Consider the following 19,353-nt stretch of genomic DNA (forward strand, 5'->3'; position numbering starts at 1 on the left):
GGTGCAGTGCACGCTAACCAAGGTTGCCAGGTGCACGGTGTTTCCTCCGACACATTGGTGCGGCTGGCTTCCGGGTTGGATGAGCGCTGTGTTAAGAAGCAGTACGGCTGGTTGGGTTGTGTATCGGAGGACGCATAACTTTCAACCTTTGTCTCTCCCGAGCCCGTACGGGAGTTGTAGCGATGAGACAAGATAGTAGCTACTACAACAATTAGACACCACGAAATTGGGGAGAAAAAGGGGTAAAAAAAGAAAGAAAAAAGAACATCACCCTTATTGATGTCACTTGTTAAATCCACTTCAATCAGTGTAAATAAAGGGGAGGAGACAGGTTAAAGAAGGATTTTTAAGCCTTGAGACATTTGTGATATGGATTGTGTATGTGTTCCATTCATAGGGTGAATGGGCAAGACAAAATATGTATGTTCCTTTGGGTATGGTAGTAAACTCAGAAAAAAAAGAAATGTCCTCTCACTGTCAACTGCATTTATTTTCAGCAAACTTAACATGTGTAAATATTTGTATGAACAAACAAGATTCAACAACTTAGACATTAACTGAACAAGTTCCACAGACATGTGACTAACATAAATGGAATAATGTGTCCTTGAACTAACGGTGGGTCAAAATCAAACGTAACAGTCAGTATCTTGTGTGGCCACCAGCTGCATTAAGTACTGCAGTGCATCTCCTGCTCATGGACTGTACCAGATTTGCCAGTTCTGTGGGATGTTACCCCACTCTTCCACCAAGGCACCTGCAAGTTCCTGGACATTTCTGGGGGGGAATGGTCCTAGCCCTCACCCTCCGATCCAACAGGTCCCAGATATGCTCAATGGGATTGAGATCTGGGCTCTTTGCTGGCCATGGCAGAACACTGACATTCCTGTCTTGCAGGAAATCATGCACAGAACGAGCAGTATGGCTGGTGGCATTATCATGCTGGAGGGTCATGTCAGGAGGAGCCTGCAGGAAGGGTACCACATGAGAGAGGAGGATGTCTTCCCTGTAATGCACAGCGTTGAGATTGCCTTCAATGACAACAAGCTCAGTCCGATGATGCTGTGACACACCGCCCCAGACCATGACGGACACTCCACATCCAAATCGATCCCGCTCCAGAGTACAGGCCTTGGTGTAACGCTCATTCCTTCGACGATAAACACGAATCCGACCATCACCCCTGGTGAGACAAAACCGTGACTCGTCAGTGAAGAGCACTTTTTGCCAGTCGTGTCTGGTCCAGCAACGGTGGGTTTGTGCCCATAGATGACGTTGTTGCCGGTGATGTCTGGTGAGGACCTGCCTTACAACAGGCCTACAAGCCCTCAGTCCAGCCTCTCTTAGCCTATTGCGGACAGTCTGAACACTGATGGAGGGATTGTGCGTTCCTGGTGTAACTCGGGCAGTTGTTGTTGCCATTCTGTACCTGTCCCGCAGGTGTGATGTTCGGATGTACCGATCCTGTGCACGTCTTGTTACACGTGCTCTGCCACTGCGAGGACGATCAGCTGTCCGTCCTGTCTCCATGTAGCACTGTCTTAGGCGTCTCACAGTACGGACATTGCAATTTATTGCCCTGGCCACATCTGCAGTCCTCATGCCTCCTTGCAGCATGCCTAAGGCACATTCACGCAGATGAGCAGGGACCCTGGGCTTCTTTCTTTTGGTGTTTTTCAGAGTCAGTAGAAAGGCCTCTTTAGTGTCCTAAGTTTTCATAACTGTGACCTTAATTGCCTACCGTCTGTAAGCTGTTAGTGTCTTAAGGACCATTTCACAGGTGTATGTTCATTAATTGTTTATTGTTCATTGAACAAGCATGGGAAACCATGTTTAAATCCTTTACAATGAAGATCTGTGAAGTTATTTGGATTTTTACGAATTATCTTTGAAAGACAGGGTCTTGAAAAAGGGACATTTCTTTTTTTGCTGAGTTTAGGTGCCAGTTGCACTGGTTTGTTTGACTGCAACACTGCTGGGGTTTTCAGGCTCAACAGTTTCCTGTGTGTATCAAGAATGGTCCACCACCCAAAGGACATCCAGCCAGCTTGACACAACTGTGGGAAGCATTGGAGTCAACATGGGCCAGCATTCATGTGGAAAGTTTTCAACACCTTGTAGAGTTCCTTCCCTGACAAATTGAGGCTATTCTGAGGGCAAATGGGGGTACAACGCAATATTATGAAGGTGTTCTTAATGTTTTGTAAACTCAGTGTTTATACCTCAGTCATCTTCTGTATAACATTACCATGGCATCTGGCATCTGTTGACACAACATAGTGCCTGAAGTGATGTATTGCTTGGTGTGGTCTCCTCTACAGAAGGCCAGTCTGATGCCGTTCCAGCGGCTGGATGCCTCGACCCTCTCTGAAGACATTTTGTCCAATGCTCAGCCCCTGCCCTGCATGCCCCACAGTGCTGGCTCCGCCCTGTGAGTCAGTCCGTGCGTGCAGGCTTGCTTGCATTCGTGTGTGTGTGTGTGTGTGCCTTTAGTAAGTATTTGTGACCGACCCCCTTGATTCGACCTTATGTAGCAACATTTTTAATGTTTTTTTTAGGTTGGATTAAAGTGGAGGCGCAGAGCTAAAAAATTGTATGTCATGCACTGCAGTTGAGAAACAATGGGAAAGTAATTCTGCTTTGAAAGTTGATACTTGAAACTTGTAACCCCACTTTTGAGAAAATGGCCCTTGAATATTTTGGTATACCTACGAGAGAGCTTTTCTTTGTCTACACCCATTCAGCATCGTTCACACCCTCTTAAGCCTTAGCCCCACCCATCTCTTTAAAGATTCACATGTGAGGCCATGTGGTAAACACACGCTATATCAAATAAAATCTATGTTTAATTGTCACATGCACAGGATACAGAAGTGGTTACTTGCATAGTAGTAATATCTAAAACAGAAAGTGTCCAGATAAAAATATTGCATAAATATTTTATCAATATTAGATGACACTTACCTGACACACTTGTCTAAATTGATGGGTCATGTGAAGGAAATGCTATAACCACCTCCCAGCCACATCTAGCTAAGTGGATGGGTCACTATTGTCTAGACATGTACACATGTTCATGAAATACAATAGATGGCCGTAATCACCCCCAGACACACCTGGCTAATTTGATGGATCATGTAATAATCCGGCCGAAGTGGTCTTTTGTTTAGACATGTAGCTAGCTAGGTAGCTAGCTAGCTAAACAATTAACCGGCATAATCCCAACTCCTACTACTGCGAAAACAAACATTGTAATAGCTGTAGTGTGAATCTGCAGGTAGCTAAAGCTATCAAACTAGGTTCAATATTAGCAAGCTAACATTAGGCTATAACTAGCAATGCAAATTGATTTCTGATTCGAATAGTATTACTACACTGGTCATACACATAATGTTAGCTAGCGAGCCAGCAAGCTAGCATTTGCTTACCTAACTAACAGTATGCTTTAGCTTGCAATAAAAACAACTTTCTCACAAAATTAGAAACTTATATCTGAAAATGTAGCTAGACTCTTAACATATACATGGACAAACACTTCACAGCAGACTGGAACCATTTAACTCCGTTTTGTTTGTAGCTACATCTTGTTTGGCCAGCGTTGTGTCAAGTCACTCCAATTCACACGGACTGTGGCGTGTGCAATGTTGTTGAGAAAAGTTGCAACACTTTTGTTGTTCTCGTTGGCTAACGTTATATCTTTCAAAAATGGTGTGGTAGAAAGGGCTGTCAAAACATACTGAACAGCTCACGTTATAGACTGAAGCATGCTACATGGCAGACCAATCCAAACTCATCTCCCGGCATGTCCAGCCCATCCATTATCACAGCCAATCATGGCTAGCGGGAAGGTTTCTGTCTTTTTCCGTGGCTAAACCATCTAGGCTCGTACTTTGACAATTTGATTCATAATTATGGATAGAATACAAATTTGTTATTAAGGCACATGAAAGTTCACATGTTCCAGAAGGCATTTCTGCCAAAAAACACATTTTGATAAAAAAAAGAGTAATAATAATATTTTTTTAAAGTTGTGACGTGCGACATATGTCTAGTTTCCTGAAATGAGTCACATTTGTGTTTGACAGAATTTCCTCTGTGACTTGCCTCCCTCTGTAGGACCAGAGGAGGCCTGGTGGCGTTGAGTCCTCTCTCCCCCCAGGACTTGCTCAACATGCAGCCCCAGACCTCTGACACGGACACCAGAAGCCAACATTCCAGGGTAACGAGAAGGACCAAGTCCTATGTATTGTAGAAACACATCACAGGAGTACTGTACACCACACTAAACTAGCACATACACCAACTACACAAAGTACACACACAAAGAAGCCTTTATATAATTTAGTAAGTGTACAATGATAGCTCTATAAAGCCCTTTGCTAGGAGCCAAAAAAGAAAGTCAGCTGTGGGCAAAATATAAAATACTGCCCGTTGAAAACCTAACCTCTTGCGGTAAAGCGCAAAATATCAACCCACTCATAGACAACAATGAATCAATTACACCTATCTAATAGTAATGGTTGAATGAAGATACTAATAGTGCATCGCAGAGCACAGCATTCATGTTTCTATGTGTTTCTGTCCTTGCCTAAGTTGTAGTCTGATTAGTGGAGGTTTAAAGAAGATGCAGGCATTCTCGCTGTTCATTGTGCTGTTTATAGGCTGTTTGGTTGAACTAGTCTTCAGTGTACTGTTTTCCCTATAAGAATGTTACGACTTTGACCCTGGATATCTGTTACTGTTTGCCTTATTCTATGTGTATTTTCACTAGGGAGTTACATGAGTCATGACGGGCTTTAAGGAAAGGTGAACTTGTCTGGCTCAGGATGTTTAGTGTATCCAGATCTGAACTTGCATGAGTATGTATAACAGTAGGCCCAATTGTTGTTCTGGTCTCTCTCTTCTCATTTATTGTTATAGTGATGTGCTTGTGCTGCCATCTCCTCTTGCTCTCTGACTTTCTCCTCCAGCTTTGCCCAATCTTTCTGGGGTCAGTCTCCTTGTTGTCATTGGTTGTTAATCTGTGGCTCTTTGGCTGGAATGGCTTCTGATTGGTTGGTGACAATGGAATGGCCTAGGTTTGATTCACCCAATTGCAGAAAGGCCTTGCGAATTTTTACCATGTAACATTGTCTGAAGTCCTCCTTGGCTGGAACCCCAAAAGGCAGTTAGTCCCAGTACTGAATTGACCAGCCTGATCTCTACTGTACTGTACTCTATCTCTCCCCTCTCTCTGTCTCTGGTCCGATATAGGTGAGTGCAGGGGAGTGCAGTGGGTTGATTCCTGACCCACTGGAGCTCCCGTTTGGCAGGGGGCTGTGTGTACGGGCCTCCTCCATGCCTCGTCTGGCTGTAGAGCCACAGGTACTGCCCTCTGACCACACTGACTCCTCCAGGGGCCGGAAGGGCCCGGGCAGCAAGGGGGCACCAGAGTGTGACATGCATGTCTGTGTGACAGAAGACAATGACCAGGCTACACTGGTTGTGCTGTTTAGAGAGAGAAATTGATTTTATCTGTCTACCGTTTGCTGCTGGTGTGTCTGGAGAGATATAATCAACAGGGATGTTTTTCTACGGAATGCTAGCGGTTCAGAATTGTGTTTTATTGATCCTGGGTTACAGGTATGTTTGGCCTGACCTCTCTCTGTCTTTCTCTCCACAATGAGTTGAGGGGGGAAATTAGGCAGTTCAAGCGTTCTAGTTGACCTGTTAATTGCCTGGAATAGTGAGCATGGATAGAAATTATGGATGGATTTCTTCCAAAGTAATAAAACGTATTTTGTGGTATTTGTGGGTATTTGGATGTCTTCTCCTCTGTGTGTATGTCCGTGTGCGTGTGTGTGTGTGTGTGTGCGTGTGCAGACCGAGATGGCCAGTGGCTCTATGAAGCGGTCCTCGTCCGCTGTGGCTGACCAGAGGGTGAATGGCCTGAGGCAGGAGGAGAAGAAGAGTCCTGATAGACTGTACAGACCACGCCACAAGAGCTACAAGGCTGCTGGTCAGTCTCCACTCTCTACTCACGTGACCTCTCCTCTTATCAGTCCCACTGGCATGATGAGGGGTGGTATTTGTGTGTGGTTATTGTATGTTTAAAGAGTTATTCTTTTTCCATGTCTTTTTTATGTCTTTATCCTAAGTGCATCAATGATTATCCACTTATCATCAACATTCTCTTTACTGATCTACAGTGTAGTGGTAATGTTATTATTTACTGATCTACAGTGTGGTGGTAATGTTACTATTTACTGATCTACAGTGTAGTGGTAATGTTACTATTTACTGATCTACAGTGTAGTGGTAATGTTACTGTTTACTGATCTACAGTGTAGTGGTAATGTTATTATTTACTGATCCACAGTGTAGTGGTAATGTTACTATTTACTGATCTACAGTGTAGTGGTAACATTACTATTTACTGATCTACAGTGTAGTGGTAATGTTACTATTTACTGATTCACAGTGTAGTGGTAATGTTACTATTTACTGATCTACAGTGTAGTGGTAACATTACTATTTACTGATCTACAGTGTAGTGGTAATGTTACTATTTACTGATCTACAGTGTGGTGGTAATGTTACTATTTACTGATCTACAGTGTAGTGGTAATGTTACTATTTACTGATCTATAGTGTAGTGGTAATGTTACTATTTACTGATCTACAGTGTGGTGGTAATGTTACTATTTACTGATCTACAGTGTGGTGGTAATGTTACTATTTACTGATCTACAGTGTAGTGGTAATGTTACTATTTACTGATCCACAGTGTAGTGGTAATGTTACTATTTACTGATCCACAGTGTAGTGGTAATGTTACTATTTACTGATCTACGGTGTAGTGGTAATGTTACTATTTACTGATCTACGGTGTAGTGGTAATGTTACTATTTACTGATCTACAGTGTAGTGGTAATGTTACTATTTACTGATCTACAGTGTAGTGGTAATGTTACTATTTACTGATCTACAGTGTAGTGGTAATGTTACTGTTTACTGATCTACAGTGTAGTGGTAACATTACTATTTACTGATCTACAGTGTTGTGGTAATGTTACTATTTACTGATCTACAGTGTAGTGGTAATGTTACTATTTACTGATCTACAGTGTGGTGGTAATGTTACTATTTACTGATCTACAGTGTAGTGGTAATGTTACTATTTACTGATCTACAGTGTAGTGGTAATGTTACTGTTTACTGATCTACAGTGTAGTGGTAATGTTACTATTTACTGATCTAAGGTGTAGTGGTAATGTTACTATTTACTGATCTACAGTGTAGTGGTAACATTACTGTTTACTGATCTACAGTGTTGTAGTAACGTTATTATTTACTGATCTACAGTGTGGTGGTAATGTTACTATTTACTGATCTACAGTGTAGTGGTAACGTTACTATTTACTGATCTACAGTGTAGTGGTAACATTACTGTTTACTGATTCACAGTGTAGTGGTAATGTTACTATTTACTGATCTACAGTGTAGTGGTAATGTTACTGTTTACTGATCTACAGTGTAGTGGTAACGTTACTATTTACTGATCTACAGTGTAGTGGTAATGTTACTATTTACTGATCTACAGTGTAGTGGTAATGTTACTATTTACTGATTTACGGTGTAGTGATAACATCACTGTTTGCTAATCTACAGTGTAGTGGTAACATCACTGTTTGCTGATCTAGAGTGTAATGATAACATCACTGTTTACTGATCTACAGTGTAGTGATAACCTTGCTATATATTGATCTTCAGTGTACTGATAACGTTGCTATCTATTGATCTACAATGTACTGATAACGTTGCAATCTCTCTCTGTCCCCTCTGTTTATTTGCTGTTGTCTCTCTCTGTCCCCTCTCTCTTTATCTATTGTTGTCTCTCTCTGTCCCCTCTCTCTTTATCTGTTGCTGTCCCTCTCTGTTCCCTCTCTCTTTATCTGTTGTTGTCTCTCTCTGTCCCCCTCTCTGTTTATCTGTTGTTGTCTCTCTCTGTCCCCTCTCTCTTTATCTGTTGCTGTCTCTCTCTGACCCCTCTCTCTTTATCTGTTGCTGTCTCTCTCTGTTCCCTCTCGGTTTATCTGTTGTTGTCTCTCTCTCTCCCCCTCTCTGTTTATCTGTTACTGTCTCTGTTCCCTCTCTGTTTATCTGTTGCTGTCTCTCTCTGTTCCCTCTCTCTTTATCTGTTTCTGTCCCTCTCTGTCCCCTCTCTGTTTATCAATTGAGGTCTCTCTCTGTTCCCTCTCTCTTTTTCTGTTTCTGTCCCTCTCTGTCCCCTCTCTGTTTATCAATTGAGGTCTCTCTCTGTCCCCTCTCTGTTTATCTGTTGCTGTCCCTCTCTGTCCCCTCTCTGTTTATCTGTTGCTGTCTCTCTCTGTCCCCCTCTCTGTTTATCTGTTGCTGCTCCCCTCTCTCTGTGCTCCTTGCCATGGTCTTCCTCTTTCTCATCCAGTGTCGCGGTCAGAAAGGAAGAGGCAGTTGGATACGGAGAAGGAGCGCGGGAGGTCTAAAGAGCGCCGCCACCTCCTCTCCCCAGACACGTCCCGCTGTACCTCCGAGGAGAGGAGCCTGCAACCCTCACGCTCCCCTAGCCGTGAGCGCACACACCCCTTGGACAAACAGGTAGGCCTCACACATGCAGGATGCTTTACCAAGGACACATATTAAAGACCCATACACCAGTAGTACCACCTGAAGCCACAAACACTAGTTTAGACCAACTAGACACAAACACATACCCACATTTGAAGAACTGGTAGGCCACATACACACTAAAAAAAACAGTCAGACATTTGTATTAAATGTGTTTCCACTCTTGTGTCCAGGGCAACAGCTCCGACAGCCCCCTCCCCACCTCTGAATCTAGTACCCCTAGCCGCCGCCCTCTGTCCCAGACCTCAACGCGCTCCCATCCCCACATCTCCTACTCTCCTCTGGTGTGTCGCACGCACCCTCCCTCAGGGGACGATGATGACGACAGGGGCAGCCCAGAGACTCAGAGGAGAGGGGAAGCCTCCAGAGACCGGGCAGGGGGAGAGGGACAGAGTGGGGCGAGGGGCCGTCGCCACCAGCAGGGCTCTCCCCTGCGTCGCTACCCGTCGGAGCCCTACCTGGCCCTGCAGGAGGACGAGCACAGTCTGGACCCCACCGGGTTCATGGAGACGCTGACTTTCGAGGCGGCGGTAGCCACCAGCCTGGGACGTGCTAACACGGTCAGCTCCACATCCAGCTCCAGCTTCAGCTCCGCTCGACGGGGTTCCAGGAGCAGCTGGCAGGTCCCCAATGGACACTTCCGGAAACGCCTGGCTCAGACGGTCTCTGTTGCAGGCTGTGAGCCACTCAGCGACACAGAAGAGGACGACCGCTGCTAGGAAGAGGAAGAAGTGGAGGCGGAGGAGTAGTGAAGAAGGAGCGTAGGGAGTAAAGAGTTAAAGTTGTATTACGTTATAATGGAAAAGGGACATTTGTCACTCTCTTGCTTTACTACTTCATACCTGTGTGATTGTAGTATGTTTGCTCAAATGTGAGAGGAGAACAAAAAATAAGAACATTGTTTTTGACTTTTGCAAGTGGAATCCCTTTCAAATCCACACAAAAAATGTACAATAAATATCTACCCACAAATATTTGACTGTGGTTCATTTATATTCTGACTATCAAAATAAAGAGCGTAATAATAAACCTCAAATAGCCTTGGATGGACAGAAAAGAGATTAAATGAATAGAATTGTAATTTGTGTCAATAGGTATTGTCATATCTGAAGGTGTTTCTCTGGCATTGATTCAGTGTTGCTCTTAACGGTGTGTGTGGGGTGTGAATATGTAACTATGTGCAAAATAAGGAGTAACAATGTCTTTGAAAGCCATGGTTTTTGTAAATACATGTGGGGGTTTTTCCTATAAATTTACCACCAGTACCACTTGATTGTCTTGAGTAGGATACATGGCCATAAAGAAGGGTAACTGTAAAAGTACTTTATAAATGAATGAAATGTAGTCATGTCTATGTAACAAAATACACCCAAACAATAATTAATCAAGCAATGTTTTTTCAAATTTGAGTAGAACTGAGTTAGTTTTTGACATTTTGCACCCTCCACCATTAGATGTCCTATCCCTTTACTGTCTACAAAGGGAACACACTTCTTTAATAAGAATCTATTCATACGTAAACCATGTAACTCCTGTTGTAATTTTTTAAAGGAATAAAACAACATTAATACAAGCAGAAAAGTGAATGGCACATTGTCTTCTGTTGGAAATCTGTATGATTTCTTTCTTTTTTTACCAACTTGCAGGACAATGGACAGCAACCAACAAGGTCAATGAATGTAATTGCTTTCAATAAAATTATACATTATTTTTCAGAAAAGGAATGCCTAAATATCTCGTGTGATTTGAAAGATAGGGCTTTGTTATGAACAGGACTTTAGAGAACCAAATGATTAGGACTATACCCAGAACATGGCTTCTATCCAAACCTTTATTAAGCCAATAGGAAAACCAGCAGAACCTGAGGCTGTCTTGAACCTACCTTCATCTTGTCGATGTACTGTACTGTACCTGTTTTTCTTCAGATGTTACAATATTTTTTTAAACATTTGACTGATTCATTCCTTCTCATCTTCCGGAGTCAATAACTGGCCAGAAATAATAATGAACTTGAGTATTTTCTTCATCAATGTAGCCATCCATGTTCTCCTCTTCTTCATTAGCCTAACATGTAATCAGTATGTGTCAGATACTTCACTGCAACTGTATATTTTCTACCTAGATTGGTTTATTAAAATACTGTATGAGCCATTACAGACGACACATGTAGGAAGATGTTTTCAAACACACCTGTTAGACCTGTTATTTAGAATGGTTTACTAATAATGTACAGTACATTTATACCATGCTTTCTGCAATATTGTAAGATAACATATCCCTTTCAGCTCACAACACACTTGAAGGACGGAATAGGATATTTCTGGAATGTTCATTTAAGGTACATGTATATGTATTTGTTTTATTTGCCTGAAAAAGGGTCATGATTCTGTGAAACTCACTTAACCAAAAAACAGAAATGTATAATAAGTTCCTTGAATGCAAATAGTTGTTTGGTTTATATGTGTAAAATAGCTGTATATACAGTATGAATAAAAGTACAAAGAAAAGTATCCTTAATTGCAGTTATGTGGCTGCTTGTCTACGTATCTGATGTAGACCAATGGTCAACTCCAATCCTTATATAACTCTCTATAAGGCTCTAATGACTGGGTAAGGTCAGGAATAAACAGTTTTCTGAATGTTTTTTTACACTTTACAGTAGACCACTTCAGGGAATAACTATACATGAATTATGAGATTAAACCAACAATTGCGATCTTTGTTTAAGAACAAAATTGTATATCATTAAAAAAAAACTGAAATAACAGACTATTTGGGGTCTTGTGCCAGCCACCACTTTTCTTTTCCTCGTGTGACGTTGCATTGCAACCATCTAATGAAAGTGCAAAATGCAAACTCCTCTCATTCACTTTATGACAAAGACAACAACACTGAAGCCGTTACGTCATATCCAATGGACGCCGAGTTCAGGTTGAAAAAATTGAATAATATTGCAAGCTTGCCAGACACTTACTTTATTCGCGAAGTCAGTGGTCTATATTTGTGAAAAATATAGATGTTCTATCGCAAATGTCGTTATGATAGTTTCTATTTGAGCGAACATTTTTAATTTCAAATCTTAGGCCGAGGAATGAATTATATTAATCAAGGAAGTCACTAGCTGGTTAGCCAAAAGCGTTAGCTAGCAGCAGTATCTAGCTAGCTCTTTGTTTTGACTGTGATGGTCTGATGATGTTGAATAGCTTGGACAGCTGATGGATCTCGAGCTAATGTTTATATGAACATGTATATTATGTTTTACTGGGTTGTTAAATAGTATTTAATGTGTAATAACATTACTTCAACGAGGGGAATATACATTTGGTTGTAAACGAACAATAGCAAGTTTACAAGCTAGCTAAACAACGAGGGACTGAGAAGTGGACATGGGCAATTGTCTCAAATCGCCGACGTCCGACGATATATCTTTGCTTCACGAATCCCAGTCTGACAGAGCAAGTTATGGGGAGGCAGACCCAGATTTGGAGCCACCTCCGCCTTACCAGGTCAGACTTTATAGCTACTAATGTTAAAGCTAGAATCCTTAGTTGCTACATTAATTGTTGAACTTATACATTCATCATGTAGTTATAACCCCTGATCTTTGAAGAGTATAACTGATAAATGCCTCATGAGTTTAGTTCAACAGTCGTACCCTATCAGAACCCAAAATATAAGCTTGTTTTGTTTGCAAACATTTTAGTAAATTGTAAACAAACACTGTATAGCCTCTAATCATGGTTATAATTATAATTTTGATATCGTGGATGGTCAGTCCTTTGCATCCATAGCTCTGAATTAATTTAAGAGGGGTTCCATTTCTCCAGGCCCATCCCTCAGCATTTTACCAAAACAGGCGGGGTAACCACTTTGTTATTGCATCAATTAAGGACCCTAGCTTTAAGTATTGCTATGCGAATTGACAGAATCATGCAAGACTCAGGGGTCAAGAGCATCTTTAGAGAATCTGGTCAAATATTTCCTAATTATTTAGCTAGATTAATTATTTTATTTGATATGATTCCATACCATTACTGACCCATTCATCTAGGTATAGTTTAAAGTTAAATGTTGCTGTCAAATGTATGGTTTTAAAAGCTAGGCTACATCAGATGAGCCACAATAAAAATATTTAAAGGGCTGAGCAATAGCGTTACATTGAAATGATTGTTTTCATAGGTAGGCCTATTTGCAACTGATTGTTGTGGGTCTCAGTTTTCACATATCAATAGTTGAACATGCTCAGTCACACAAAGAGAAAAACACACAACACTTTTAATGCCCAAACACTTTTCAATCTCACAAAAGTGTTCTAAACAGGCTTGCCAAGAATGTCCAGACTGGGCAGTTTTTTTCCGGCTGCTTTATCCATGGCAGGGTGTGTGTTTTGGCTCGCCACAGCGCAGAACACACAGCGTGATAAACCATTATGATAGACTCCTTCTTTCTCCTTGTTGTATCACACTTTCATGTAGGTCTCACACATGATTCCACCTCAAATCACCCAATACTAGATGGCTGCCTAGTCATACGCTGGCTGTCCAAAAGTAGTGTAATTGTTTATGAATTGGATTTGCCGTGGCAGTGTTTCTGCTAGTTTAATTTCCAGGTTCCCTCTGGCAACAACATTGTCAATTGAAACAAATGCAAGACAAACTCTTATAGGCGGGGTGGAACCGATGATGTATGTGTATAAACCCTGGATGACTGACAGGTGGCGCTGCATTGAAGCCACCGCACAACCATCTTGGTATTCCTCAATTATACAAAATATTTTGGAAGATTTAGAAATGCATTTCTTAATGTCTGTATTTGGTTTTGACACGTGTATTCTATTACAGACACTTTAGTGCATACTTTTAAATTATATTATGTGAGCTAAACATTAAAAAGAAAATCAACGAAAATCAACAACAAAAAATCTTTAAAGTATTTATTTTAGATTACTAATGTTACTGTCCCCACTACAACAACAGAATAAATACATGTAATTTTGTCCTTGAACCATTTAATTGAAACACTGTCACCAATATGGCCGACCAGTGGCTTCAAAGCCTTTCAATGGCCAATATATAGAATCAGCAATCCAGGGTTTACAGTTGAAGTGGGAAGTTTACATACACTTAGGTTGGAGTCATTAAAACTAGTTTTTCAACCACTCCACAAATTTCTTGTTAACAAACCATAGTTTTGGCAAGTCAGTTAGGACATCTACTTTGTGCATGACACAAGTAATTTTTCCAACAATTGTTCACAGACAGATTATTTCACTGATAATTCACTGTGTCACAATTCCAGTGGGTCAGAAGTTTACATACACTAAGTTGACTGTGCCTTTAAACAGCTTGGAAAATTCCAGAAAATGAGGTCATGGCTTTAGAAGCTTCTGATAGGCTAATTGACATAATTTGAGTCAATTGGAGGTGTTCATGTGGATGTATTTCAAGGCCTACCTTCAAACTCAGTGCCTCTTTGCTTGACATCATGGGAAAATCAAAAGAAATCAATCCAAGCCCTCAGAAAAAACAATTGTAGACCTCCACAAGTCTGATTCATCCTTGGGAGCAATTTCCAAACTCCTAAAGGTACCACATTTATCTGTACAAACAATAGTACACAAGTACAAACACCATGGGACCATGCAGCCGTCATGCCGCTCAGGAAGGAGACGCTTTCTGCCTCCTAGAGATGAACATACTTTGGTGCGAAAAAGTCCAATCAATCCCAGAACAACAGCAAATGACCTTGTGAAGATGCTGGAGGAAACAGGTACAAAAGTATCTATATCCACAGTAAAATGTGTCCTATATCGACATAACCTGAAAGGCCGCTCAGCAAGGAACGTTCACTGCTCCAAAATGGCCATAAAAAAGCCAGACTACGGTTTGCAGCTGCACATGGGGACAAAGATTGTACTTTTTGGAGAAATGAACTGTTTAGCCATAATGACCATCTTTATGTTTGGAGGAAAAAGGGGGAGGCTTGCAAGCCGAAGGACACCATCCCAACCATGAAGCACGCAGGTGGCAGCATCATGTTGCAGGGGTGCTTTGCTGCAGGACGGACTGGTGCACTACACAAAATAGATGGCTTCATGAGGAATGAAAATTATGTGTATATATTGAAGCAACATCTCAAGACATCAGGAAGTTAAAGTTTGGTCACAAATGGGTCTTCCAAATGGACAATGACCCCAAGCATACTTCCAAAGTTGTGGCAAAGCCCTGACCTCAATCCTATGGAAAATGTGTGGGCATAACAGAAAAAGCGTGTGCGAGCAAGGAGGCCTACAAACCTGACTCTGTTAGGAGGAATGGGCAGAAATTCACCCAACTTATTGTGGGAAGCTTGTGGAAGGCTACCCGAAACGTTTGACCCAAGTTAAACAATTGAAAGGCAATGCTACCAAATACTAATTGAGTGCATGTAAACTTCTGACCCACTGGGAATGTGATTAAAGAAATTAAAGCTGAAATAAATTATTATTTCTTCTATTATTCTGACATTTCACATTCTTCAAATAAAGTGGTGATCCTAACTGACCTAAGACAGGGAATTTCTACTCGGATTAAATGTCAGGAATTGTGAAAAACTGAGTTTAATTATATTTGGCTAAGGTGTATGTAAACTTCCGACTTGTATATACGTCATTAGGTAGAACAGCCTTAGGTGGAACAGACCACCCAATCCCGCTTATACAATGGTTGAAACACTGGGTCATGGGAACAGTTCAGTCTAGTTGGCCCATGGATTGACTTTCTGTATGGGTATGTCTTTTTCCCAGGAGGAGACCCACATGCCGGTGTACCACCCCACCCCCAGCCAGGCCCGCCTGGCCAGCCAGCTGACTGAGGAGGAGCAGGTCCGTATCGCCCAGCGTATCGGCCTCATCCAGCACCTCCCCCGGGGTGTCTACGACGGAGGACGGGACGGCTCCGAGAAGAAAATCCGAGAGTAAGCATCTGTTTACCACTGTTTTTATTAATATCTTAATATTATTAGTTTACCACTGTTTTTAGTCTCTGATGTACTATATAAAGGTCACTGTTCATGTGACCTGAGCAGGTAAAACTATGGCCCTAGTTGTAGCATGTAACTGTGTACAACATAACTAGTGCCCAGAGTTTTTCCTGGTCAGTTAAAGTGCTGAGGAAAAAATGATCAAAACCACTATTCATACATGTTTTGACCCATTTTCTAGGTGTGTGATATGTATGATGGACTTTGTGTACGGGGACCCCATCCGGTTTCTGCCCTGTATGCACATCTACCACATGGACTGTATAGACGACTGGCTGATGAGGTCCTTCACCTGTCCCTCCTGCATGGAGCCTGTAGACGCCGCCCTGCTCTCCACTTACGAGACCAACTGACCACTGACCCTAAATACAACACTACCCCCTTCTGCCGAGCTCTGCCTTGCCACCCCCCTTACAAACACACGCACACATACACACACACTTCCACCAGCCCCAATAAACACACACATGCTGCCCCCTTCCCCTCTGCTTTTTACCTTGGGATAAGGAGCAGCACAGTGTCTTGGTCGGTGATGACATACGAGAGAGAGACTATGGAAACACTAGTGATTAACAATGAAAAGACTTGGACCCATCCACCCATCACCTGGAACTGGCTCTGAACTGGAACTGGCTCTGAACTGGAACTGGCTCAGAATTGGAACTGGTTCAGAACTGGAACTAGCTTTGAACTGGAACTGGTTCAGAACTGGAACTGGCTCTGAACTTGAACTGGAACTGGCTCAGAACTGGAACTGGTTCAGAACTGGAACTGGCTTTGAACTGGAACTGGTTCAGAACTGGAACTGGCTCTGAACTTGAACTGGAACTGGCTCAGAACTGGAACTGGTTCAGAACTGGAACTGGTTCAGAACTGGAACTGGCTTTGAACTGGAACTGGAACTGGCTCTGAACTGGAACTGGAACTTGCTCTGAACTGTCTCTGAATTGTCTCTGAACTGAACTGTCTCTGAACTGGCTCTGAACTGAACTGCCTCTTAACTGAAACTGGCTCTGAACTGGAGCTGGCACTGGAACTGGCTCTGAACTGAACTGGCTCTGAACTGGCTGAGTCATGGTCTGACTGAAAGAAGGCAACTGTCTACATAGGAGGACAAGCAGGCATAATATGTGCGTCTGTGGTGGACTGGATTCCTGAGTCAGCTGTTGAATACAGTACTAGGATTGGGTTGGTGATGTTATGGTCAGAAGGGGGAGGGGCTGTTACTGTAGTGATGGCTCACTGCATTTCCACTTGAGCAGGTCTCGGTGGCATCCCATCCCAGCCAATCATTATTCACCATGATTAGTAGCTGGGAATGGGATTAGATCATTTTCTGTCATCTGAATTTGGTCACCAGGAGGTATCCTATAAGATTCCTTTGGAACCCACAGCTGGCAACAACAAGACAATAACATGACTCATCAGTCTTCTAAAGTCTCAAAATCCTGCACTCTGAATATGACTTAGTAATGTCAAAACAGCCCCAGGAAAGCTGGCATGGTGGCGCAATAATGGTTATCTCTCTACGGACTGAAGCGCACCCTGTTTTAGTGTTTCAAAATAAAATAAGTTACCGAGCATAGTCTCCTTTTAGGATTACAACAAAAACAATTATAGTATGCACATACACAGTGCAGAAATCACCCAAAGCCCATCCTCTATTAGACTATGATATGTTTAATGGAGAAACACATACACTACCGTTCAAAGGTTTGGGGTCACCTAGAAATGTCCTTGTTTTTGAAAGAAAAGCAACATTTTTGTCCATTAAAAGAACATCAAATTGATCAGAAATACAGTGTAGACATGGTTAATGTTGTAAATTACTATTGTAGCTGGAAAAGGCTGATTTTTAGGCATACAGAGGCCCATTATCAGCAACCATCACTCCTGTGTTCCAATGGCACGTTGTGTTAGCTAATTCAAGTTTATAATTTTAAAAGGCTAATTGATCATTAGAAAACCTTTTTGCAATTATGTTAGCACAGCTGAAAACTGTTGTTCTGATTAAAGAAGCAATAAAACTGGCCTTCTTTAGACTAGTTCAGTATCTGGAGCATCAGCATTTGTGGGTTCGATTACAGGCTCAAAATGGCCAGAAACAAAGACCTTTCTTCTAAAACTTGTCAGTCTATTCTTGTTCTGAGAAATGAAGGCTATTCCATGCGAGAAATTTCCAAGAAACTGAAGATCTCGTACAATGCTGTGTACTACTCCCTTCACAGAACAGCGCAAACTGGCTCTAACCAGAATAGAAAGAGGAGTGGGAGGCCCCGGTGTACAACTGAGCAAGAGGACAAGTACATTAGGGTGTCTAGTTTGAGAAACAGACGCCTCACCAGTCCTCAACTGGCAACTGTCTCATCATCAACAGTGAAGAAGCTACTCTGGGATTCTGATCAATTTGATGTTATTTTAATGGACACATTTGATTCTTTTTTTTTTCAAAAACAAGAACATTTCTAAGTGACCCCAAACTTTTGAACATTAGTGTACATCCATTACCTTTTGTTTTGTCTTTCAGATTGACCATTCTAAATGGCTCCACTGCCATTCCAAATGGCCTGAAGAAGTGGATGAGCTATATGTCAATCACTCTTGTGTAAGGTTTATAGGTTTTACAATAAGAGGAGTAGCATAGCTGTCAGACAATGTAAAGGGCTCATTTGTGCGTGTGCAGGAGGATCTGTCTAAAAGTTAGGAATGCTTGCACACACGTTAATCTGATCCTAAGATTTGCACTTTACTTATAGGACAATAACGGAAGCATTATATTAATATATATATACCTATAACCTTGCACTTTTCAATATTGTTTCTTCTTTTCGCAGCACAGAAGTTAAGATTGATATTGATAATGCTGTCAATGCTACCATTGGTCACGTATCAAGTTGAAGTAAAGCTCAATAGCTGAATATGTATTCATGAGTTGTGTGATTCAGTAGTGTGCACCTGCTTTGTTTTGCTTGTCTTGATTCTAGTGTGTGTTTTTGTGTGGAAGTGACTGCGTGAAGGGGACAGAGGTTTGCTTTGTCTCGAATGAGACAATATGGAATAGAAGAATATTTCTTCCCTTAAGTACTTATTAGTTTACTTACCTATATTTTCAATCCCACAGTCATCATTGTGCAATTTTCTTTCTTGCTGTAAAAAAACAAATAAAAAACTAGGCCAGCATTTTCTTTGCTTTTTTAGTTTTGTTTGTAGCGAAGTAGCATTGCAGTGAATTATTTCCATTACATTTTTTGTTTATATAATAGTGATACCCTTTTCTGTATTGATGTTTGTGTATCTCCTACCTTTTAGAGGTATTGTTTGTCATTGTGTTTGTGGGAGATAAATATTTCCCATTAGAGTTTACACTGGCTTGAGAATGCATTTGCAAACCTCTGTCCCAAAGATATTTGTAAGAGGGGGAAGATTTCTCTCATGGTTTCACGGTGACATTAAAAGACAACACACGTGTTTCAATTATTAGCTTTGTTTTGCATTGTTTTTCAGGATTCTGAAAATAAATGTCATCTCCTGTAATCTTGGTTTTTGAAAGGCCAACCATCCCTCATATTGAAGCTGTAAAAAAATGTAAATAAACAAGAAAGCACACATTTGTGTCATGCCTGACTTATTCTTGTTCTGAGACTGTAGTATCTTGTTACTCCAGGTGTTAGTCAAATGTTACATTTC

The 19,353-nt window shown here is 41.5% G+C and overlaps 2 protein-coding genes across 2 annotated transcripts in view; both read left to right on the forward strand.

The window, feature by feature from the left end:
- Nucleotides 1-11,137, forward strand: part of LOC135512715 (voltage-dependent R-type calcium channel subunit alpha-1E-like) — a 73,151-nt gene extending 62,014 nt beyond the window's left edge. Inside the window, exons 43-48 of the mRNA XM_064935027.1 lie at nucleotides 2,322-2,431; nucleotides 4,117-4,219; nucleotides 5,254-5,364; nucleotides 5,863-5,998; nucleotides 8,447-8,616; nucleotides 8,820-11,137. Coding sequence (XP_064791099.1) covers nucleotides 2,322-2,431; nucleotides 4,117-4,219; nucleotides 5,254-5,364; nucleotides 5,863-5,998; nucleotides 8,447-8,616; nucleotides 8,820-9,365 — 1,176 coding nt within the window. The 3' untranslated portion in view covers nucleotides 9,366-11,137. The remainder of the gene's footprint in view (nucleotides 1-2,321; nucleotides 2,432-4,116; nucleotides 4,220-5,253; nucleotides 5,365-5,862; nucleotides 5,999-8,446; nucleotides 8,617-8,819) is intronic.
- Nucleotides 11,138-11,538: 401 nt separating this feature from the next.
- Nucleotides 11,539-19,272, forward strand: LOC135512735 (RING finger protein 11-like). The gene is made up of 3 exons (XM_064935060.1): nucleotides 11,539-12,152; nucleotides 15,431-15,600; nucleotides 15,848-19,272. Exons 1-3 carry the CDS (start codon nucleotides 12,033-12,035, stop codon nucleotides 16,017-16,019), a joined length of 462 nt encoding a protein of 153 aa, XP_064791132.1. The 5' UTR covers nucleotides 11,539-12,032; the 3' UTR covers nucleotides 16,020-19,272.
- The last annotated feature ends 81 nt before the right edge of the window (nucleotides 19,273-19,353 follow it).

This window comes from Oncorhynchus masou, chromosome 3, assembly GCF_036934945.1.
Source record: "Oncorhynchus masou masou isolate Uvic2021 chromosome 3, UVic_Omas_1.1, whole genome shotgun sequence".
NCBI classification, from domain to species: Eukaryota; Metazoa; Chordata; class Actinopteri; order Salmoniformes; family Salmonidae; genus Oncorhynchus; species Oncorhynchus masou.

Excerpts from the sequence above, each read along its gene's own strand:
- LOC135512735 (XM_064935060.1), top strand. The coding sequence starts at position 12,033 with ATGGGCAATTGTCTCAAATCGCCGACGTCCGACGATATATCTTTGCTT. Across the intron at positions 12,153-15,430 it reads AGCCACCTCCGCCTTACCAG|GAGGAGACCCACATGCCGGT; the intron begins GTCAGACTTTAT and ends TCTTTTTCCCAG. Across the intron at positions 15,601-15,847 it reads TCCGAGAAGAAAATCCGAGA|GTGTGTGATATGTATGATGG; the intron begins GTAAGCATCTGT and ends CCCATTTTCTAG.